Consider the following 26,757-nt stretch of genomic DNA (forward strand, 5'->3'; position numbering starts at 1 on the left):
GATTTCTGTCCATAAAGGGCAGCTATAGGACCATTATTTCTGTCCATACAGAGCACCTATAGGGCCATGATTTCTGTCCATAAAGGGTACCTATAGGGCCATGATTTCTGTCAATAAAAGGTACCTATAGGGCCATGATTTCTGTCCGTAAAGGGCAACTATAGGGCCATGATTTCTGTCCATAAAGGTTACCTATAAGGCCATGATTTCTGTCCATAAAGGTTACCTATAGGGCCATGATTTCTGTCAATAAAGGTTACCTATAGGGCCATGATTTCTGTCAATAAAGGGTACCTCTAGGGTCATGATTTCTGTCCATTAAGGGCAGCTATAGGACCATTATTTCTGTCAATACAGGGCACCTATAGGGCCATGATTTCTGTCAATAAAGGGTACCTATAGGGCCATGATTTCTGTCCATAAAGGGTACCTATAGGGCCATGATTTCTGTCCATAAAGGGTACCTATAGGGCCATGATTTCTTTCAATAAGGGTACCTCTAGGGTCATGATTTCTGTCCATAAAGGATAGCTATAGGGCCATGATTTCTGTCAATAAAGGGTACCTATAGGGTCATGATATCTGTCCATTAAGGGCAGCTATAGGACCATTATTTCTGTCCATACAGGGCACCTATAGGGCCATGATTTCTGTCCATAAAGGGTACCTATGGGGCCATGATTTCTGTCCATAAAAAGAAGCTATAGGGCCATGATTTCTGTCCATAAAGGGTACCTATAGGGCCATGATTTCTGTCAATAAAGGGCACCTATAGGGCCATGATTTCTGTCAATAAAGGGTACCTATAGGGCCATGATTTCTGTCAATAAAGGGTACCTATAGGGCCATGATTTCTGTCAATAAAGGGTACCTCTAGGGTCATGATTTCTGTCCATAAAGGATAGCTATAGGGCCATGATTTCTGTCCATACAGGGCAGCTATTCTGTCCATAAAGGGTACCAATAGGGCCGCCATGATTTATGTCCATAAAGGGCAGCTATAGGAATATTATTTCTGTCCATACAGGGCACCTATAGGGCCATGATTTCTGTCCATAAAGGGTACCTATAGGGCCATGATTTCTGTCAATAAAGGGTACCTATAGGGCCATGATTTATGTCAATAAAGGGTTTATATAGATCCATTGTTTTTGACAAGAAAAGGCCGGTATAGATCCATGGTTTCTAACGAAAAAGGTAGCTAGTCAAGGTTTCTGATCAGAAAGGGTAGTTATAGAGGCATCATTTCTGACCAGAAAGAGTTTATATAGGATCATGGTTTCTGAGCACAAAAGGTAGTTATAGAGCAATGATTTCTAACAAGACATGGTAGCAACAGCTGCGTCATTTCTGACAAGAAAGGGTTGATATATAGGGTCATGGTTTATCAGAAAGCGTAGCTATAGGACCATGATTTCTATTCAGAAAGGGTTCCCAAAGGCAAATGATTACTGACCAGAAAAAGGTCGCTACAGTGGACCCTCGATAATCCGGACACCTTCGTTCCCCGCCTAAACCGTCTGTATTACGAGTTTTCCGGACTGCCGAATTCCCTGTTCTTAGTCAATTAAATTGTCACGTACGAGTTACTCCCCTTGACCTTGTACTCGATGATATAGGCTTTTATGTAATATACATGTATTACAATTAATACTTCGTTTGTTATGTTTTATAGGTATTTTTATATCATAACGTTAAGAAAATTATTAAAGAAACCTTTTTCTTTTTCAAAATACGAAACCTAAAGCCATCATTAATTGTGTACTATGTATGCATATAGCGACGTATCGCACTCTTGATCTGTCGTACGGCAAATTGTCTAACCAAGGATCACTATCATCTACGTTCTTGGCATAAAAAAACTATGATAACAAATAGTTGAGACATTTTATGAACTTGTATAGTTGTTATTTTGTATAATGTGTGTTTTTAATGACCATTTCCACAAGTCTTTGCTTAGCATGTGCCGTAGCCTTTATATCTTTTACCATAGACGATGAATTCGAATAGATTCATATACATTTAAAATTATTAATTTTGTGAGTATTATCTCACTTTATAGTATCCGATACTCATAGCGATATATCCTGCATGCGAAACAAGTAAGGTATCTACAGCATACGTACCCGTACCCAAGCTCAAACTGCATGTTTAAAAGCGTGTGGCTAAAAATATATTGCGTATCTCAAATACAACACTGAAGTCTGATCTCCTATAAAAAACCAATGAACCGTTCCGTGTGAAAGGTGTTCAGGTAAACACCTATGGCTATGACCTGGCAGCCATCGTTATGACAACAAACTCAGTGTCAAGTGATAGTGTGTATTGTACACATGACTGTAGCTGGCCTTGGATTTTCTCGGCACGTGGCGACAACAAATTGTCCGGATTATTGTGGGAATTTATGAACGAAAATTACTTTCCTTTCCCAAAATGAAGTTCTGGATTCGGAATACGAATTTCCGGACAAGTGAGTATAAATAACGTTACGGAAATCCGTTCCTTGACATTTCCGTCCGGATTGACTATCGGAGTCCGGATTATCGCCGGTCCACTATATATGGCAATGTTTTCTGACCTGTATGACTTGCTATATATCCATGGTTTCTAATTATATAATCATAAAGGGTTGCTATAGAGGCTTGTTTCTGACCAAAAACTGTTGATATAGGATCATTGTGTCTGACCAGAAAGGATGGCTTTAGAGTCATAGCTCAACGGAAACTACACGAACAAGAAACTAAAATCAAATATAGATGGAATGCATGGTTGACCTTTAAAAATATATATGATGCATTTGCATTAAACCAGCTCCTCTTTCAATTTCTTCTGAATTACATTCATGTTCAAAAGGAAAACCAAATTAAGTGGCAAGCAAACTAGAATGTTCAGTTCTCACATCAAGTTCCAGTTAAGTGCTCTACAGGAGCATTGAAGTCAAGAGTTGGAGAGCTAGTGATTGAATGTCACATATATTAACTAATATGCAATACATATTCATATTACCCAGAATTGAAGTAAAATTGCTAGAACTGGTATGACTACTATCAATTTTCATATAGAACTAATATTGGCCTCTAACATCTTTTTAATTCTTTTCAGTGATGAGGATGAGAGAGGGTTTTGGATAATTGGTTACATCAACTTATCATACAACATTGCTGTAAACAGACTTTGATTACCGTAAACATAGAGACTTTAAATGAGGATTTCAGGCAAATCTGAAAGCTGTGGAACAAAACAAATATCCGTATTCCTGTTATAAGGTAATTCGGAGTTACCATTCCTTTTATGAAAAAAAATTGTAATAATTTGAAAGAAAATTAAATAAGAATGTTTACAGTGGTTTTTCTCCAGTCATGATAAACAGAAAAGCTTTATATGAAGTTGAAGATAAAATAATGCTGAAACTGGGGGATGGTTTTCATCGATGGACAGGAAAATTGCTTAAACAAATGTAATGGGAAGAAAACATCAAAACATAAAAGTAACAATTCAAAACATAATGTAATGAAGGTTTATCAAAGAAATTTCAAAGGTAGAAAGAAAACAATGAAATAATAACAATCCAGTCAACTTTTAAACACAGACTTTCAACATTTTTTAACGTTTCTTAAAAATGAAAATGATTACAAACCTTTCCTGGACACTGTCATTAAGATCTAATGAAGGGAGACAATCAATTGTTTTAGAGAAAACACTCAGATTAACTGATCTTATTCACATCTGACATGGTGAGTGTAGAAAACTGGACCTAACTAATGCAGAAAACACTCAGATTAACTGATCTTATTCACATCTGACATGGTGAGTGTAGATACCTCTACCTTACTAATGCAGAAAACACTCAGATTAACTGATCTTATTCACATCTGACATGGTATGTGTAGATATCTGGACCTAACTAATGCAGAAAACACTCAGATTAACTGATCTTATTCACATCTGACATGGTATGTGTAGATATCTGGACCTAACTAATGCAGAAAACAATCAATGTGTAGATATCTGGACCTAACTAATGCAGAAAACAATCAATCATGACCATGCTTTATGGTGTATGCATTTGAACTATGCCTATATTGAATATGCAACATGATACCAGTGGTTACTAATATGTTTCTTACAGCACATTAGTTTTACTGGTTTCTATCGATATCCAACTGTTAAGTACCTGGGTATGCTGTGAGTTCTATAATGTAATAATGCTACAAGGTTGCAATTTGCAATTCTTTATGATCATATATAACAAAATTGGCAATTGTTGAAAGCTTAAGTTTAAGTAATACATTATTCACATTTATAGCAAATGCTTTAAGTTTTTGTAAAACAATATCAAGTTTATTTTACAAACAATATTAATGTTTAATTTACAAACAAGAATTGTTTATTTACACAGATTCTACTACACAAACAGGCAGCATCACACAAATGCTTCATAATGACCAACAATATTCAGTCAAGGGTCGGGCATGCTCATTACAAAAGCACAACATATCATCATACCATACATACATCAATCAAGCTTTGGAGTAAAAATAACAAAGGCAAAGAGAGAAAAGATAGAAAGAAAAAAAAAGAAGATAAAATGAAGATAAAATCTCTGTAATGTCTGCGTCCCCTGGATAGTATGTATGGGAGGGTCATGTGATCTGCAATGTTAAGTGGTGTGAGGACCTACGGGAACAGCCAATGAACAGTTTGGATTATATACCCAATCACCTTCAACATTTCTGTCAGCATTAAAATGGTATTCATCTCTATTTTTTCATTAATTATATCAAATCTGTTAAACAATGAACATTCTAATGATTGCTTTCTAAGAAATGGCAATTTTTTTTTCTTTCTAAGAAATGCCTTTTTTTTTTTTTTTTTTTTAAACTTTTCTTTTCATTTTGTTTTCAGAATTTATCATTTTGCAGATGTTAGCAACAATGGGAACTGGATAACAGGCAAAACCTATAGAACTGTCTCGCAAGCAACTGAGGACCAAGCAGTCCATTGGCTGGCTTAGATTAGAGGTTAGGGCACCAGAAGACCACACACTGATCACTAGACAGAGAAGGAAGCCCAGAGGGTGAACAGCACACATGTAGTATCACACCGTGTCCACTATCACTTCCAAGACTGTGGTTGATGTGGCAAACTCCGAACATTTTAACCCTTCTTAAGCTCAATCTGTCACTACAAAGCATGTGAATTCTTTTTTTAATTTGCATATCTAGCCACTACTCTCTTTCAAGTTTATAAGATATCCGAGGAAGCACAGCATGTCTTTTGTCTCAACCAGGTGGTGATGTATCTCCAGTATATCTCGCAAAAGTCAAAACTGTCTCATGTGTGTCAACTTTGTCAGATTACAAGACTAGTATCTAATCACTACAAAGCATTTGTCCTAGCTGAAATCTAAATGCTTCACGTCAAAATGTATGTCTGTCAAAGTCTCAGTATTTTATGAAATTACGATTCATCAAAGTGATGAATAATTTGTTTTTAAATCAACTGATCTTATCCATTCAATTCCTAATTGAAATTCAAAGTCAGGTCTGTATCAACTTTGAAGGTTTGCAGTCAGTAATATGTCTAACATTGTAATCCTTTCCATAAAAGGAGTGACCTACAAACCATTTCAGATATCTGGAAAATATCAATGATCCCATAAAAAAAACCTATTGTTTAAACAGAAAGATAAGATATCAAGTCAATCGCAAATGGGAAATTTTGAAAAGTCATAATTAGATAAGTCAATAAGGCTGGAATCAGGGAAACAGCATAAGATTTTCTTCACTGTCTGTCTAAAGACTAGCTTTGCTACAACTAAACTACATTGTCATCTACTGTCAACTGTCCTGCTAGCAAGTATACAGGAGCCGGTCAAGCATGACTACCACTGACTGTCCCTACGGCGTGTCTAGCGGCCACGTACCGTTGTTGCTGTTTGTTTTACACAGTCGATGGTTCATATGCTGACTGTAGGAGCCCGAGTGGGAGAAGCGCTTGCCACAGCGCCCACATCTGAAAGGTTTCTCGCCGGTGTGCAGACGTTTGTGCTCAGTCATATGATGTTTGTGCTTAAACGCCTTTCCACAGATGTCGCACGGGTAACGACGCGGACCTAAAAATAACACGCCAGTAACACATGACATACAACAGTTTCCTCACCTAATGATGCAGCTACCATACATGTTTAACTGTATCATCTTGAATTCACTTCTGAAACACCTAGCCTAGCTTTCCCAGTAGTAGCACTGGGAACAAAAAACCATGGTACCCTCTACACAAAAATATTCTGAAACTTAGAAATGGTTAGAGTTGGTCCCTACATTTTAGTATGTAGTTAAAATATAACCCAAATTCTAAGTCAGGGCCTCAGCCTTGACATATTATCTGACAAACCAGATAAAGTTATACCAAATCACCATAATACATATCTCATCTTCCTTTTTATAAACTTTTCAGCAACCAATTCATTTGCTTGATAGTGGTTCAAACCTTTTCAACTTGAGAGAATGCATTAACTGATTGAATTTAGTACAAGAAGTTATGAAATTCCCAATTTATTTAAGTTTGTAGCTAAGGAAAGTATTTTTTAAGTTTGCAGTGAAGGCTTAGTTTGTTATTGAAGAAAATATGGCAACAAATAGCAGGTGCTCTTAATTCTACAGCATGTGGAGATATTCTAAACAAAGGTGGAGGAGGGAATCCATGGAAAAGCTCTATTGAACCTGGTGGGAAGGGGCAAAGGGTGTCCCTGTCCACTGGGGGTAGGGGTGTGTGTGAAAGGAACAACAAGCCAAAGGTGGCTTAAGGGAGTCAAATGGAAGGCAAGACAACAATACACTGTCACAAGTCAAACAGAAAGGTGACCCGCACTGGGTACTGACAAACTTGTGAAGACATAGGGAAGACAGTGTAGGATGTCTTGGTAAGGATGTACAAGGATACGGGTGATGCCTATTGTCATATGATCATTACGTTGTCATGAATGGATTTTTACACCAATAGTAACCATGGCAATGACTTAGAGGTCACAGCGAATTTCAGCTTGATACTGTAGTAAGTTTTCCTTTTGAAAACCTCAAATAAAACATTTGCATGCATACACAAACCTTGTACTGACGGTAAATTTTATTTATGATCTAATTACATGTATATGATGTACTGTCAGTGCTGTGTTGTATCAGAATCCCATAACATCAGCTTTAATAATTTATGGGGAAAAATTGAACTAGTTCTCGACTCTTAAACACAACACTAAAACCAAAATATGGATGTGCACAACACACCATTAAAAGTCAATCTTAGAAGCTGATTTTGCATCATCTGGCATACTGTTTCTTCATGAAATGCTGAAATATTAACTAACATCTAATTCCATGCTATCCCCAGGTTTCAATTTATACTGACGAAGACCAAGCTTGATAGAATACCAATCTTTATTGCTTTAGAGTGCAATGTGGTGTCAGTGGTTAGGTAGTGATAATGCGTGTCTCTTACCATTAATGACGGCTGGTTTCCTTTTGCTACAGTTAGGAAAACCACAAACCACCAAGACAAAGAAAGTTAGTTTGGATTGTAAGGAAAAATTGGCATCTGTAACCCTGTTGATGACAGTGTGTGGATGAAAACGCATCAGTGCAAGCAAATCTATCAATGTGAGGAAGGAATGAGATGATGCTTATGTAAAATGAAATTTCCAGGAGACTAGCTGTAATAAGGAGCGAAGCACAAGTGAACAATGGGGTCATTGAGGCATGAATAATAGCTATTGTCAAGTCACAAATATCTAACTTTGATACATATAAATGGAGTACAAAGGAAAGCATTTTGTATTTCAGCAATGAGTGCCTTACTTATATTACAGGTCATAGTTGAGGTTGAGCCCATAGTCAGGTTTTTAGTTCAAGCTCGCAAGACTTCTTCAAAGAGTCGGTTGGTTTGTCGTCAGGTTACATGTAAAATTGGTCACATGTCAGTTAGTATTCAGTTGCGAGTCTACATAGGTCAGCCGGTAGTCATGCATGTCAGTGTGGTTAAATCCTACTGTCTGTAAACACTACTTATAGTGTTGAAAAGCCAATTTCACTTAAGTACAATTAAGCATTAGAGATGTGGAGTTAATTATAACTTCAGCAAAGCTTCAAATTTTCCTGATTAGATCAATTCCAACCTTCTTGGCATTTTCAAACAAAGACATTTTGTGGAACAAATCAAAACTAAAAGAAACTTAAATTGTCAACATATTGATTTTTAAATGTTTAAAGTCAATGCTTAACAAAAAGTTAAAAGTAGAAGTCAAAATACCCAGTACTACAAGAGAATTCATCACTTCCTATTGATAAATCGCCATGGTAATTTTGTCCTATGACGCTGGTGTCAGGAGAGAGTTTGAGTTTACACAGGGACACCATCCTACAGAGTTGTGTTGATGTTAGATTATTAGTACTGTTACTAAGATGGTCACCATTCAGACCCATCACCAGAGAAAACAGCAGTCAAGATGGCACAGTAAGCAAACTGACTGAATATTGGCAATAGGACCAAGACAATTTTGTATTAGAACTATGTTTCAGACATTAGTAAAAGATGACATGAAGTATATTAGATGGCAGTAGGTTATAAATCATCCTTTGGTTTGAACCATTGAAACACTGACTCTTGGTTTTTATCATAATCAATCAAACTCATAAAAAATTAATGACATCTGTAACTATTCGCCTGCACTTGGCTAGAATTGTCTTCGTAGAACTGTTAAATACATGATGTAAACTGTTAATTCAGAAATTGGTGTTAAACATAAAACATTGTTAGGTTTGCACACAAACAATTCTTGAATATCATCAATGGTTAACAAGGTAAAAACCAAGGATCAAGCTTCCCCAATATCTACCTGCGTACTTGACAATGAAAAAGTTGTGACAGAACAGTAATCAACCAAAAGATAGGAGCGGTGAAGTTAATAGTCTTGTATCTGAAGGAAATGTACCTAAGTGTGAATGTGCATTAACTCAAACCCCTTTTCTTTAAAGAAAATATTTTGAAAAAGGACATAATTCCATGTGCTCGACAAATTGAGGAATACTAATTATAAAGAACCAAGAAAGCTTCCTGCCTTTTACTAGGAGCTAAGTGATATAACATTATGATGTCAAAAAGTGTGCATCTTTAATATCAAGAGAAGTACATCCTCAACAACTGATCATTCATTAATCAATAAGAATTCAATGTTACAAGAGCCTGTAAATAGCTGTAGCTTTGAGATCCGATTGACAGAAGAGGGTTACATTATTAATCCAGTTTGGTGATTTTCCAGCAAGGAAATCAAGCTACTCTACATGTGAAAATTATGAGGATTAGTATTGGAAACCTACACTGAAATAGTGTATATATGTGCTACTGGTCAACAGGCCAAGCACTTTTGTTTTTGTGTGTTGTTACATCAGTATCGACCCCCTGGAAACCATAGGATGATCGATCTGGCAGGTAATTGCAGTTTTACTACACTATCTGATTTTCACAGTATCATTTTGTGCCCAATGAATAGCAAAATGATAAAATGTAAGACAATGTTTGAAACATGTATGGAGTCAGGATTCCCTCTAGGGACTGCCACCTCTATGTCCTCTTCCAGATACACATGATTATCCTAGGATTATATATATTGATGTGTATGCCTTGTGCTGTGTTTATGGAGTTTATTTTGGGTTTCCCAGTATCTTTCTAAAAACACAGAATATAAACACATCCAAAGCCAACAACCCATGAATTTCTGTAGTTTAGTAAGATGTAAATAAACATGATTCTTAACAGTTTTCATTTTCTTTAAAAAGAATTGACGCATTTCTATTAAATTGCTGTGATTCTTCAAAGGAATATAAACTAGTATCTACCTTTAAGCGGTTGATTTTTCATCACTTTCATAGGGATTTTATCCATGGGCATTTCGGAACAAGATATTTCTCTCCTCTCAAAGAATTCTCTCCACATGCTGTAGTTATGCATAGTAGTCCTAAACCTATGATGGCATAAGTCAAGGCGGGAACCACACTCTAACCATTTCAGAAGTGTGCAAAATGTGTGTGGTTCAAAGGGGGAGGTGATCAAATAAAACTTTCGCAGGTCTAAAGGTGAGGTAATTTTAACACAAAATAAAATATGGATTCAGAACAGAAATATCAACAGAATATCATAAAAAAGGAAGAAGGAACAAAACAAGGGTTAAAAGAACAAAAACTGAAATAGAAAAAAAAAATAAAATAAAATACAGAAGAGAGAGCAAGATCTTCAATATCATACAGGTTTTCCATCCCCTATTAATATTTGATTATATCAAGATTAGTATGTTGTTAATGTGTAAGTGGTCAGTAGAAAACATGCGATTAGATCTAATAACAACTGCAGGCTCTAATATGTGTGTAGATTTAAAACACCATTCCAGCTTAATACATTGTCCTGAGCACCTCAGCATCATTACCACTTAAGCCCTGATATTCTTCTTTATTAATTCTGATATCACAAGAAATGTAGAAAAACCTAACTTCTTAATACTTTTATTGACTGGTAGACTGACCCTGATATCACTACTGACTGGTAGACTGATCCTGATATCACTATTGACTAGTAGACTGACCCTGATATCACTATTGACTAGTAGACTGACCCTGATATCACTACTGACTGGCAGACTGATCCAGATATCACTACTGACTGGCAGACTGATCCAGATATCACTACTGACCGATAGACTGACCCTGATATCACTATTGACTGGTAGACTGACCCTGATATCACTACTGACTGGTAGACTGGCCCTGATATCACTACTGACTGGTAGACTGACCCTGATATCACTACTGACTGGTAGACTGACCCTGATATCACTACTGACTGGTAGACTGACCCTGATATCACTACTGACTGGTAGACTGACCCTGATATCACTATTGACTAGTAGACTGACCCTGATATCACTACTGACTGGTAGACTGAACCTGATATCACTACTGACTGGTAGACTGACCCTGATATCACTACTGACTGGTAGACTGACCCTGATATCACTACTGACTGGTAGACTGATCCTGATATCACTACTGACTAGTAGACTGACCCTGATATCACTACTGACTGGTAGACTGACCCTGATATCACTACTGACTGGTAGACTGATCCTGATATCACTACTGACTGGTAGACTGACCCTGATATCACTACTGACTGGTAGACTGACCCTGATATCACTACTGACTGGTAGACTGATCCTGATATCACTACTGACCGGTAGACTGACCCTGATATCACTACTGACTGGTAGACTGACCCTGATATCACTACTGACTGGTAGACTGACCCTGATATCACTAATGACTGGTAGACTGATCCTGATATCACTACTGACTGGTAGACTGATCCTGATATCACTACTGACTGGTAGACTGACCCTGATATCACTACTGACTGGTAGACTGACCCTGATATCACTACTGACTGGTAGACTGATCCTGATATCACTACTGACTGGTAGACTGACCCTGATATCACTACTGACCGGTAGACTGACCCTGATATCACTACTGACTGGTAGACTGACCCTGATATCACTACTGACTGGTAGACTGATCCTGATATCACTACTTACTGGTAGACTGACCCTGATATCACTGCTGACTGGTAGACTGACCCTGATATCACTACTGACTGGTAGACTGACCCTGATATCACTACTGACTGGTAGACTGACCCTGATATCACTACTGACTGGTAGACTGACCCTGATATCACTACTGACTGGTAGACTGACCCTGATATCACTAATGACTGGTAGACTGATCCTGATATCACTACGTACACTGACTGGTAGACTGATCCTGATATCACTACTGACTGGTAGACTGACCCTGATATCACTACTGACTGGTAGACTGACCCTGATATCACTGCTGACTGGTAGACTGACCCTGATATCACTACTGACTGGTAGACTGACCCTGATATCACTACTGACTGGTAGACTGACCCTGATATCACTACTGACTGGTAGACTGACCCTGATATCACTACTGACTGGTAGAGTGATCCAAGTATCACTGCTGACCGGTAGACTGACCCAGATATCACTACTGACCGGTAGACTGACCCTGATATCACTACTGACTGGTAAACTGACCCTGATATCACTACTGACTGGTAGACTGACCCTGATATCACTATTGACAGGTTGACTGACCCTGATATCACTGCTGACTGGTAGACTGATCCTGATATCACTGCTGACTGGTAGACTGATCCTGATATCACTACTGACTAGTAGACTGACCCTGATATCACTACTGACTGGTAGACTGACCCTGATATCACTATTGACAGGTTGACTGACCCTGATATCACTGCTGACTGGTAGACTGATCCTGATATCACTGCTGACTGGTAGACTGACCCTGATATCACTATTGACTAGTGGACTGACCCTGATATCACTACTGACTGGTAGACTGATCCTGATATCACTGCTGACTGGTAGACTGATCCTGATATCACTAATGACTGGTAAACTGACCCTGATATCACAACTGACTGGTAAACTGACCCCGATATCACTACTGACTGGTAGACTGACCCTGATATCACTATTGACAGGTTGACTGACCCTGATATCACTGCTGACTGGTAGACTGATCCTGATATCACTGCTGACTGGTACACTGATCCTGATATCACTATTGACTAGTAGACTGACCCTGATATCACTACTGACTGGTAGACTGACCCTGATATCACTATTGACAGGTTGACTGACCCTGATATCACTGCTGACTGGTAGACTGATCCTGATATCACTGCTGACTGGTAGACTGACCCTGATATCACTATTGACTATTAGACTGACTCTGATATCACTACTGACTGGTAGACTGATCCTGATATCACTGCTGACTGGTAGACTGATCCTGATATCACTGCTGACTGGTAGACTGACCCTGATATCACTACTGACTGGTAGACTGACCCTGATATCACTATTGACTGGTTGACTGACCCTGATATCACTGCTGACTGGTAGACTGAACAGATATCATCGCCGACCTTGAAATTACTTCATACTGGTAAGCTGACCTCTAATATCAATCCAATGCAGATAATTATAACATATATTTTATGTTATATTGTTCAGAAATTAATTATAGAGAAAGCACAACAAACCTGTTGTTCATCAAAACAGCTCCCCATTCTAATACTGTAATACTAGCTCCCTAATCCAATGACTATCCTAGTCCAGCTGTGATCACTAACATTAACATTTTTCGACTGTGATATCTTGACGAGTCAGTAAATCTAGTGTAAGACTGTGTTGGAACTGTAGAAGTGATATTTGATCCAATGTTACATATATAAGACACCTGCAACTGCATGCATACATTATATTACCAGTACATCATGCGAGACCTTAAAGTAATTCTTATACACCAAATCTTAGTAGATTTAAATAAATGTTTAGGACAATAAGTGTTTTAAGACAAACTAATATTGAATCTGTAATTTGAGAAACAATATTTTTCCCTATCAATTATTTTTAAGAATACTATTAGTGAATCTGTAAATTGAGAAACAACATTTTCTCTATCAATTTAAGTGTTTTGTGTATTTCCCAGGTTTACCAAACATTTATATAAACAAATTCATTAGAAACATGATAATAAATGAATGTCACAGATTTATCATTACAACCATAATTTAGCATCTGGAAACAGTTTTCCAGCAATAACACAACTGTTGACTTAATTGATGCACATGTACACTAGAGGTATATATACACATTGTCGACTAGTTATGCTATACATGAAACATGCTGACCATCCCTATATATACATGCACCTCCTTCCTAACACTTCATTCACAGCATTCTCGTACACCTCCTTCCTAACACTTCATTCACAGCATTCTCGTACACATACTTTGTATGACAAGCACTGGACTATTCTAACACCCTACCTAACTACATCAATGTACACATTTCTATACTGGGGTTTCAAACTTTTTATATTTAATGGTTTAGTAACTTAATCATTTCCATACATTACAAATCACAGGGTCCACTCAAGTCTGTAGCTAGATATGCTGTGTAGCCATGAAAAAATACCCACAAACCAAGCCCCGGCAGCTCTATACCGCATGCATCCGCTCCATGAAGTGTACCCAAAAAGAACCTTCCCCTCGAACACAAAACGCACCACTACCTTCCATAGCTGAGATGCATACAAGTACTTTTAACCGAACCATTTTCTCTAGAAGTTGTCTTTTAAAACCACACAAACTACATGCATAGTAACAACAGAGAATTAAATTCTTACCGGCTCCCCGTTCTCCAGCGGGACTGTCCTGTTTATCTACTTTATCACCACGATCCCTCTTTCGTCGGACCTTGGTGCGTTTTTCGGGTGTTGCCTCGCCCTGTGACTCAGGACTATCACCTTTCTCAGGGGTGTGGTCAGGAGAAGAGCCCTGGGACTCCGGGGAATACAGTCCCTCGTCCCCTGGGGCATCCAGCATCATACTCATGGGCATGCCATCCTGGGACAGGTCCTATAAAACAAAACTTGATATTCAGGAACACAGTGTGAAAATCTTACTTCTTTTGATAATTCCAAAATCCTGTTTATCCAATTGATAAATACAGTATTTATGTGTTTGTGGCTACAGAAACGGTGAGCGATTGATCATTACCTTTCATGTAACCCTCATTATATCGTCGAAATTGGCACTGGACAACGGTAACGTTTTAACGAGGGACTACCGTACAGCAAACCTCAGTAACTCAAACACTGTGTGACTTGCAGTTCCGAGTTAATGAGGTTTGACCGTGTTCCTACCCACCTCTGTTTTCTGTGAGTCTGGACTGTCCAGATCTCGTCTGTTGACGCCTAAGTCTTCTAGAGTGCTGCCCTCCTCTAAACCAGGACCATCCTGAGCAAACAATAAACACCCACCATCTCATAACAATACACAATCCAAAATCAAAACGTTTCAACTTGATAATTTCCTGGGCATGAATTGGATAAAATTTACACAAATGCCTTCTATTTACAAAGAACATATGACAAATTATCTTTTTCTGATTTGTTATTACAGTGTATTCTAATTCTAATATACATGCTAAAAACAATTTGTAACACAAGTTAGGGTCTAGAAACAGGCACTTATATTAAAGCCAAAAGTCCGTCAAATTATGAACACCCTATGGAAATGCTTTTCTGATATTATGATGAACATCTTGCTTAGTACGTGTAGAGGTCTATAAATGATATACGTACCAGAGAGTTACATGTGTCCATGTCTGTGTCCTTGGCAGGTTCAGCAATCGTAGGTTTATCTATGGCAGTCAGTTCTGTCGTTGTTGAGTCCACTACAGCATCCTGAAATAACCACATCAAATTTACAATTAGAGATCGAAAAATATCATCTATCAATTATATACATCATTCATACCTATATTCCATATATCAATTCCATGATCAAACCTAAATAACCACTCATTTGGGTAAGAAAGATTTAAAAAATTTAAACTGTAGGTTTCCTCAGAAGATATCTTATTTGAAATATGCCCCTTTAACCTGTAAATAAATGAATGCTATCTACTTGATGTGGCATCCTAAAATTTTTTGTCGCAAATAACACAATAATTTAATTCAATAATTTTTGTCGCAAATAACACAATGACTATTGTCTTTTCAAATAATGACTAATGTCATTTCAAAGTCCCATGTCAGTATGCACATCACATTTGTTTAACAACAACTATTCCAGATTACTAATACTAAAAGAATTGTTCATCTTCTAAACTTCGCGATCCTACAAACATATTTTCATCTGCTACAAACCACTATTATCTTTTCTACAATTTCCACACTCTGAATAAAACGTAACCAAACTTCCCATTCTTACTTACACCAACGTCCATCTGTTCCACACCAACATTTTCATCACTCTTCACATCTTTTTTATCTGTGTCTGACTGACTTTCTCCTTCCTCCTTCTTCATCTCGGCCAGCTCTGCAGCCTTCTTTCGCTCTTCTTCCTGTTGCTGTAGGTACTGTTGGTGTCGGACCTTGAGGTCCTCACGAGCTGCTGACACCATGTTATTGAACATCTCCTCTGTCACTTGAGGCTTCTCGTCACATAACTGTTAGCACAATTTATTCAGGTTTAGATAATAGGCAGTTAATTATTTTAGTTTTAGTGGAGAAATTATGCTTATAATCATTAAAACAATTCATACAGCAGCATAACAAGAGTTATTTTTCTTACCTATCCTACTTTGCATGTAATGTTAAAAGAACAAGAGATCCCAGAGGGATCTTGGTGCCCACCAAAGAATGATCTTTGTCTGACAATGGACAGAGGGATCTTTTCCCTGCTTTTCAAATTTTTTCAAACATACTACATTTGAAATTTGAGACAGATCGCTTGAGTACTTTCTGAGAAACAGCAGTAACAAACTTCAACAATGAAATCAAAGATGGAAGGCGGTTGGCCATCTTGCTGACTAATCAGTCCCAAAAGGCATTATGCACAACTAGGGCCCAAAGGGAACATACGTATGGAATTCGAGAATTACCTTCAGTCATTTCTGAGAAATAGTGGTAACTATCAAATCCAAGATGGCAGCCACTTGGCCATCTTGTTGACCGATCAGTCCCAAACTGCAATATGCACAACTAGGGCCCTAGGAGAACCTACATACAAAATTTGAGACAGATCCCTTTAGTACTTTCTGTGAAATAGCAATAACAAACTTTAACAATCAAAATCCAAGATGGCTGCCTGGCTGCCATCTTGTTGACAGGTCAGTCTCAATATGCAATATGCACAACTAAGGCCCTATGGGAACCTACATATGAAATTTGCGAATGATCCCTTCAGTACTTTCTGAGAAATAGCGATAACAAACTTTAACTACCAAAATCCAAGATAGCTGCCTGGTGGCCATCTTGTTGACCGATCAGTCCCAAAATGCAATATGCACAATAAGGGCCCTAGGGGAACCTACATATGAAATTTGAGAATGATCCCTTCAGTATTTTCTGAGAAATAGCGATAACAAACTGTAACTAACAAAATCCAAGATGGCTGCCTGGTGGCCATCTTGTTGACCGATCAGTCCCAATATGCAATATGCACAACTAGGGTCCTAGGGGAACCTACATATTAAATTTGAGAAAGATTCCTTCAGTACTTTCTGAGATATAGCGGTAATAAACTGTAACTATCAAAATCCAAGATGGCCGCTAGTCGGCCATCTTGTTTACCGATCTGTCCCAAAATGCAATATGCACAACAAGGGCCCTAGGGGAACCTACATGTGAAATTTGAGAAAGATCCCTTTAGTACTTTCTGAGAAATAGCGGTAACAAACTTTAACTATCAAAATCCAAGATGGCTGCCAGTCTACCATCTTGTTTACCGATCGGTCCCAAAATGCACAATGCACAACTAAGGCCCTAGGGGAACCTACAAGTGAAATTTGAGAAAGATCCCTTCAGTACTTTCTGAGAAATAGCGGTAACAAGAATTGTTAACGGACTGACGGAAGGACTGATGGACGAAAGGCGATTTGAATAGCCCACCATCTGGTGATGGTGGGCTAAAAACTGGATAAATTTTTCACCATGTATAGAAATAAGAACTTGAGGCTCAAGTCTTAGATTGAATTTTTATCAACTAGTTCTATAGATGAATCAATAATCTGATTTTTTTAACCCAAATTACTAGAACCAGGTAAAATGTTTTCCTCAATATTTGTCTAATGTGTTCTGATTGTTCCAAATAGTATCTTGATCAGGGTTCAATACAATTGGAATTGATTACCTTTGTCAAAAGAGGACTTTTTATGACTGGCACAAGAAAAGCAACACCTTAGTCTCACCTTCCTCACCTATCATTAACTATTCTATCTATGCATATCAAAGTCATCTGCCCTTTGCGGGTAGGTATTTATTGTGAAGTCATGTGCTTACTAGTGTAACACCAATTTTTTCAGAGAGAATGATGCAAGTTTTGCTTACAAAATAATGATGTCACAATATATCACTTCCAGATGGGATGATAACTATAATATGAACATGCAAAGATGAAATTGTCGAAAGTGAGACAAAAACTGATGTCTTGTAGATATGAGGAAAAAGTTTTTAAACATTGTGAAACCAATTACAAATGTAAATATTAGTTTAGATGCCAAATTTTAAGTTTGAATCCTGAAAGATTAAAGATACCTTTTGAAGGTCTTCTTGAAACTGTTCACTGCCTTCCTGAAATTTCCGCTTTTTATTTTCATGTCTCTCTTCAATTTGCTGTAGTTCAGTTTCCAATTTTTTCTGAAACAAAAATGTTTGATCCTTAATGAAATGATAATTCCATAACAATCAAAGCCATTTTCTATTTCAAACATTTAAATAAGTAGATGGACCTTCCAAACAAGACATAACATTATAATCAGAATTCAAGAACATTTCGATCATTTTTAACTGATTAGATTTTATACATTTTTTTTCTAACAACAGACTTACCTGATGCATTGTGAGAGACTGGACTTGGCGTTTCAATACTCCCATACGTGTTGTCGTAACGACAGTCCGCACATCTGGCACAACAGTCTCACTGAATATCTCGTTGATGAGTCTATGATTGCGGACATAGCGCGAGTGTGATATGTGTTTAATCAGAAAGCCATCATCAGCATCTGTAGAAATAGGAGATATTACGAGTCTCTAAGTTCATCAACATAATTTGATATAAGAAAATATTGAAAAAAATTGAAATATGGTATATTTCAACAGGATTATTCTTCTCCAAGTCAGGACCTATAAACAATTACCAGTATATAAAGTTAAAACCCTACTCAGAACTAGATGTTTAAATGTAAGGCATTCAACCGTTAGATATCATAACTGAATGAATAGTCAGATCACACAAAACCAGCAAAACTATCGTATAAGTAGTGTCTAAAACTGAAATACAGAGATAGAATAGAATCGTCTATGTAAAATTAAGTAGAATGTGAGTAGAAGTCCACCAATACATACCATCATCGTCATCAGCCTGCTGAATGCTGATCCTCCCTTGGGCATCCATTTTGCTACTCTGCAATTTAATTGAAATTTCTCTTATACATTTTAAAATACTATCTCAGGCTAATAATTCCAACAATGTTTGACTCATTTTCTATGAAAATTGAGCAAATAATGCTCATAAATGTGTTTATTCCTATATAAACTATGATAAACTTGAAACAATTTTTGTAAAAGACCTTAAGTCCTTTCCATCTATAAAAAGTATTTGATTCTACCATTTCTGGAATTTCAGAAGTTTGAAGTTTTAGCCTATTTGACCCCTTTTGCCCCACCCCTCAGGTCCCTTGGGGGCTAGGAACATATAATTCACAATTTTGGTTGACCTTTCGTCATGGAAGGTTTCTGAAAAATTTCAACAAATTTGGTTCAGCAGTTATAGAAAGATGTCAAAAATGTTAATTGTTTATCGCCATACGACGCATGACGACGGAAAAAGACGATTAGAAAAGGTAAATTGAGACTTCGTCTCAGGTGACCTAATAAAAACACACTGTTGGCAATTGTTTTTTTTATTATCATTATTTGGAATAATTCTTCAGAAAACTGTTATAATGTTTCTTTTGTTCTTTGACTTTATCAAGCAGTGACAGGTAACCCTATTGTTTTGTGATTAGCAGATGAGAAGGGAGCATTCTGAAATGTGAAGCACAAATGATATATATATATTACCGGTTGACCTCTGGGAGATCTCTGAGGAATTTGCTGTTGTTCTTCATCATCCATAGATGAGTCAGCAACAACTGCAGCAGCAGCAGCGGCAGCTGAAAGGCAAAAGATATACCATGACACATTGTTGTATAGTTTTTAATAAGATATAAAATGTCCAACAGTCTAAAAAGTTTTTATTTAATGTGATTTGAGGTCACTTTGAATAACAACACTTGCAAGAAATGAACTCTCGCAAGAAGCTTGTAAGAAACAAGTTTTTGTCAAAGAGATAAATTCTGAATCACAGAATCACGAGTACCCTACCATTGAAAAATGATATATATGATGGAATGTTGTTAGTACCTTTCCCTTTGCCCTTTGCTGCTACCCATGCTTGGTAGGCTGGCGAGTTGTGGTAGGCCTTCATCAGTTCACTATACTGGACCTACAACAAAGGCCAGGGGTGTAAATTAATTGTTAAAATGTCATGCTTCATATGAATTCCATTGTTCTGTTAAAAAAAGTTAGGTATAAGATAATCATAGCATCATTGTTCTCTTCCTCTTTTTAAACATAAAAACATTCACCATCATAGTCCTTAAACATATAATCCAAATTTTAATAATAAAATTTAAAACCCATAGAACATGTACAAATTTTTAAAACAATACTATATTAAAGCAAGCATGAAACAACATATCCATCCAACAACAGTATACCTTTTCTGCCTCATACTCATCCATGAACTCCTGCTTGTCACCTTCGGGTAAATCTCGCCACATCTGGCCAATAATTTTGCCAATTTCCCAAAGTTTCAGGTCTGGGTTAGCTCCCTTCACTTGGTCCCAAACCTTGGATTACAGTAAAAATATTCATCTTTCTGTTTTTCCTAATTTCTATTTTTGATTCTACAGTGGTGTTATACCATGGTCAAAACTAATTATGGTTTTTTTTCTCAAGACGTTCCTGTAGCTAAACTAGAATATTTCTTTTGAAACTCAATGTAAGTTTTCTATGTACATAACGGTTTTTTTTAAAGACCAAAACAAAGGATTAAATCATAAGAATCTTGTGTATGAAATCGGTAATTTTTTTTAGTGAATCCCGACACATATAAATGGGAAAATTTCTATAGAAACAAAAATAATAGACAGGAATTATGAAATAAGTATAAAGCAGTGTGCACAACATCTACAAGTCCACGTCCTTACATGGAGACATTCTGAATGGATGCACACAAAACATAAACAAATTAGGGAAGGTTTAACCACATGAAATATACATTACCAACTTACACAGGATAAAAACAACATACACAAAACAGGTAAAGTCACATCATATTATACTTGTAGCAATACAATGAAAATGTTGTTTAGTTTTGAAGAATCTCTGTCGTATATGTTTAGAGCTAATTTATCTATAACAAATTATTTTACAAATTTACAATCCAGCAACATCTTTTCAACAATTGGAATCATTTCCCACTACATGGTAGTGGAACTATTGTCTTTTGACAAAAATTTTCATTTAAGTTATATGAATTGTCTCGGATTTCTACAAAACCTTAAAAATATAAGACACTTTCAAATTGGCAAACTTCAGCATAGTTAATAAACAATTTGCTTTTTTATATTACCAGCTCAAAAAATCCTCAGAAATGTTCATTGAAGAAGTGAACTGTATGCAAGTAGATGCTGCATGCCAACATACGTACCTTCCTACTGTACCTCATGTAGGGCATTAGAGGCTTATCTGGGGGTTTGGGTGGCTTCGGGACCTTGGAGTCTGTCTGTCAATATGGCAGTAGTAACAACTGATTACACATTTATCAAAATACAGTTGATAGGAGAATACACTCTATGTAACATTTTAGAGCATCACATTCCAATAATGTATAACATGGAATATTTCAAGGTACAATATTTCATGGTTTGGAACTTTCAAATTATTCACTAGTGCATTAAATTTTCAAATTATTCACTAGTGCATTAAATAATTGTTTTATATATATTTGAGCTTTCATAGCAAACACAACAAAACTTTACAGTACATATGAGATTTCAATAAAGATAATGTTGTTTTCTTCTTCAAAAAGTAACAATGTTTTGCTATATATTTTGAATTAAAACCAACGAATAAATAGCTATATGACGACATTACTTTCATTTATATTGACCATATATTCATATTTGTTACAGATTATATCAACTAGGAAACTATAAAATTGATAATTTCAATTGCAATTTTGAAGTTGTATTTAAAGTTATTGATTTTAGAATATTTATAATGAGTTCAAAATCTTCCAAACATTGTTTTGTGAATCCAAAAAAATATCATGAGAAAACAAGCTGAAAAATATGTAGTGTACATTCTGATGGATACATACCCCTGCTGCAGCCTTACTGCTGCTAAAGCTGACCTTGACTGGATTAAAGGATGGATGGCCATGAGCAGAAGATACAAAGGGACTAGATCCAGAACCCTGCAACAGCAAATACATACATGTAACAAAAAACCATTTAAAGCTTCATATTTTATTTCTGTCTTTATCAAATTAAGACTTGTAGATATGATCAATATAGTCAAGCTTTAATATCTCAAAGGAAATAGACCTGTGGAATTTATTTGTCCTAGCTATTTAGGATAATTAATAATACATAATATAAAATTATAACCATCACTACTAGTATTAAATGTTTGAAAACAATTTAATGGAGAGATAAAAACTATGAAATGGTTTTGAAAAACGCTTAGATAAATGTCCTGTCTGCATATTGACTATATCAGTAAGAAACAAGAGACAGGATTGGACAAGGTGAGACAGACACAATATGTAAACTCATCCCATTTCTTCATGAAGTGCAAGACATAACAAGACGATATAACTGCCTATTTTTTCATCATGTACAATAACTGCCTATTTTTTCATATAACTGCCTATTTTACAATACATCCTGCCTATTTTTTACAGTTTACAATGTACATATAATCAGCAGGGTACAATACATTACAATGTACATATAACTGGTTACTGCCACATCAGGGTACAGTTTACAATGTACAATATACTGGTTATACCACAGCAGGGTACTGTTTACAATGTACATATAACTGCCTGAGACATATACAGGGTACTGTTGTACAATGTACATATAACACCATGCCAGAGTACTGTTTACAATGTACATATAACTGGTTACTGCCACACAGCAGGGTACAGTTTACAATGTACTATAACTGGTTACTACCATGACAGGGTACACAATGTACATATAACTGGTTACTACAGGGTACCAATGTTACAGGGTACTACACCTGCCTCTGTTTACAATGTACATATAACTGGTTACTCCATACTGGGTACTCAGTTTACAATGTACATATAAGCTGGTTACTACCACAGCAGGGTATGTTTACAATGTACATATAACTGGTTACTACCATGAACAGGGTACTGTTTTACAATGTTAACATATAAACTGGTTACCCACATAGACAGGGTACTGTTTACAATGTACATATAACTGGTTACTGCCACAGCAGGTACTGTTTTACCAATGTACATATAACGGGTTACTGCCGTGTTACTGCTGTTTACAGTTACATATAACATGGTAAGACTGCCATGCCAGGGTAATCATCTCCATGTTTACAATGTACATTAACATTGGCCCTGGTTACTGTTTACATGTTTGTCATGTTACAATACAATGTACATATAACTGGTTACTGCCACAGGGGTACAGTTTACAATGTACATATAACTGGTTTACAATGTACATATACTGCACATGCAGGGTACTGTTTACAATGTACATATAACTGGTACCATAACAGGGTACAGTTTACTGGTGTCATTATAACTGGTCCTACATACAGGGTACTGTTTACAATGTACATTAACAGCTGCCAATCCAGGGTACTGTTTACAATGTACCTTAACTGGTTACTGCCACACAGGGTACTGTTTACAATGTACATATAACTGCATTACCATGCAGGTACCACTCCAATGTACTTATAACTGGTTACTGCCATGACAGGGTACTGTTTACAATGTACATATAACTGGTTACTGGTAGCAGTTTACAATGCCACACCATACAGCCCTCGGGTACTGTTATACAATGTACATATAACTGGTTACTACCACAACAGGGTACTGTTTACAATGTACATATAACTGGTTACTGCCATCCAGGGTACAGTACAATGTACATATAACTGGTTACTGCCACAACAGGGTAATGTTTTACAATGTACATATAACTGGTTACTACCATCACAGGGTACAGTTTACAATGTACATATAACTGTTTACACCATGACAGGTACATTTTACAATGTACATATAAGCTGGTTACTACCATGGACAATATCAGGGTACATATCCACTGTTTACAATGTACAACATATAATGGTTCCCACTCCATACTGTTTACCTGTACATACAGTTATACCATTACAGGGTACTGTTTACAATGTACATATAACTGGTTACTGCCACAGCAGGGTACTGTTTACAATGTACCAATAAACTGGTTACATGAACATGGGTACTGTTTACAATGTACATATAAGATCTGGTTACTACCACAGCAGGGTACTGTTTACAATGTACAATATAACTCATGTTTACAATATATTTACAGTTTACAATGTACATTATAAAACTGGTTACTGCCACAGCAGGGTACAATGTACATATAACTGGTCAATACCACAGGGTACTGTTTACAATGTACATTTAACTGGTTACTACACATAACATGTTTACAATGTACATTATAACTGGTTACTGCCACCTCCAGGGTACTGTTTACAATGTACATATAACATGTTACTGCAACAAACCAATGAGATACCTTCCTTCTGTCAATCACATGTAACTGTTACAACCTGTACAATATAACTGGTTACTATGCCACAAGCAGGGTACTGTTTACAATGTACATATAACTGTATTACTACCATGACAGGTACTGTACAATGTACATATGTAAACACCGGTTACTACCCTTCCAATGTACACTAACTGGTTTACACCATCACTGGTTACACTCCATGTTTACAATGTACATATAACTAACCGTCACTGAGACACAAAGTTACCTTCTTTACCACAATCAGGGTAAACTGTTTACAATGTACATATAACTGGTTACTGTCCATCACAGTGTACATGTTTACAATGTACATACAACCTGCCACAGCAGGGTACTTTTTAATGTACATATAACACTGCCACAGCAGGGTACTGTTTACAATGTACATATAACCTATAACAGGTACACAGCACTGCCATATAACACCCTACTCAGGGTACTGTTTACAATTTATAATGTTTACTACCAATGTACTGTTTTACAATACACATATAGTACTGGTTACTGCAATTTCACATGTACTGTTTACAATGTACATATAACTGGTTACTACCTTACAGGTCAGGGTACTGTTTACTCCCATGTTACTACCATGCCCCCCCCCCCCCCCCCCCCCCCCCCACCCATGTTCATAATTACATATAACTGGTTACTGGGCATACTTGTACATTGTTTACAATATAGCCATCTGGTTACTGTCCACAGCAGGGTACAATGTACATTAGCACATGTACATATAACTCCATCAAATCCTTCTGTTACAACATGTTTACAATGTACTTAAAGGTTACTGAAACAGCAGGGTACTGTTTTCTGTACAATGTACATATAACTGGTTACTGCAGCATGTACTGTTTACAATTACACTTCATAACTGGTTAATCCACAGCCTGTTTACAATGTACATATAACTGGTTACTACCAACAGGGTACTGTTTACAATGTACATATAACTGGTTACTACCAATACAGGGTACTGTTTATAATGTACACATAACTGGAGACCAGGAGTTCACTAGCTCCTTCTTGTCATCACTGCCACAGCAGGGTTTACTGTTACAATGTACATATAACTGGTTTACTGATTACAATCCTGACTACCACAATGTACATATAACAGTTTACAATCTTTTTACAATGTACATATAACTGGTTACTACCATGCAGGGGTACTGTTTACAATGTAATATAACTGTTACTGCCACACAGCAGGGTACAATTTACAATGTACATAACAATGTACTGCCATACTAACTGTACAATGTACATGTTTACAATGTATACAGCAGGGTACTGTTTACAAATGTACATATATGTTACTGTCAACAGCATATAAACAATGTACATATAACTGGTTACCACTCCACACAGGGGTACTTTTAAATGTACATACTAACTGTTACAATGGTTACAAATGTACATATAATGGTTACTGCACACAGCATACTGTTACTGCCACAGCAGGTTACTGTTTGTTTACAATGTACATATAAACTGGTTACTGCTAACTTCTGTCAGCAGGGTACTACCATTTAACAATGTACATAAACAGGGACACCTTTTACAATGTACATATAACTCCAGGTTTACTAATATCAGGTACTTATTACAATGCCATTAAGGGATACCTTTCATTTTAACAGGTACATGTTTACAATGTATATACTCCTGGTTTTACAATGTACATATACATATTTACAATGTACTCCTGGTTACTGTCCAATCACAGGGTACTGTTTACAATGTACATATAACTGGTTACTGCCACAGCAGGGTACTGTTTTACAATGTACAATAACTGGTTACTCCATGTTTAAATGTAATTTACAATGTACATATAACTGGTTACTGCCACACTAACAGGGTACTGTTTACAATGTTTACATATAACTGGTTACTGCCATGACTGACAGCAATCCCCTACATTAACTGTCACACTCCATGTTTACAATATAACATATACATATATACCTGACATACCCTTTTACACAATAACTGTTACTAAAGAAACCACAATGTACATAACTAATGTACATATAACCTTACTGCAACACATGCAGGGTACGAGTGTTTACAATGTATATATAACTGGTTACACC

At 36.7% G+C, this 26,757-nt stretch overlaps 1 protein-coding gene across 4 annotated transcripts in view; it reads right to left on the minus strand.

Moving 5' to 3' along the window:
* LOC138320610 (SWI/SNF-related matrix-associated actin-dependent regulator of chromatin subfamily E member 1-like) overlaps positions 1-26,757 on the minus strand; it is a 53,485-nt gene that overhangs the window by 6,926 nt on the left and 19,802 nt on the right. For 2 of the 4 annotated variants that reach the window (XM_069263707.1, XM_069263704.1), the window contains 13 exons: positions 22,159-22,254; positions 21,487-21,561; positions 20,492-20,623; positions 20,136-20,217; positions 19,794-19,885; positions 19,077-19,134; positions 18,561-18,733; positions 18,267-18,368; positions 15,944-16,177; positions 15,309-15,410; positions 14,872-14,961; positions 14,349-14,580; positions 5,927-6,115 (listed from right to left, as the gene is read on the minus strand). In XM_069263707.1, the coding sequence (XP_069119808.1) occupies positions 5,927-6,115; positions 14,349-14,580; positions 14,872-14,961; positions 15,309-15,410; positions 15,944-16,177; positions 18,267-18,368; positions 18,561-18,733; positions 19,077-19,134; positions 19,794-19,885; positions 20,136-20,217; positions 20,492-20,623; positions 21,487-21,561; positions 22,159-22,254 (1,657 nt within the window). Of the gene's footprint in view, positions 1-3,637; positions 3,663-5,926; positions 6,116-14,348; positions 14,581-14,871; positions 14,962-15,308; positions 15,411-15,943; positions 16,178-18,266; positions 18,369-18,560; positions 18,734-19,076; positions 19,135-19,793; positions 19,886-20,135; positions 20,218-20,491; positions 20,624-21,486; positions 21,562-22,158; positions 22,255-26,757 lie in introns of all 4 variants that reach the window. The other 2 variants (XM_069263706.1, XM_069263705.1) reach the window with 2 other exon arrangements.

This window comes from Argopecten irradians, chromosome 4 (genome assembly GCF_041381155.1).
Source record: "Argopecten irradians isolate NY chromosome 4, Ai_NY, whole genome shotgun sequence".
Classification (NCBI taxonomy): domain Eukaryota; kingdom Metazoa; phylum Mollusca; class Bivalvia; order Pectinida; family Pectinidae; genus Argopecten; species Argopecten irradians.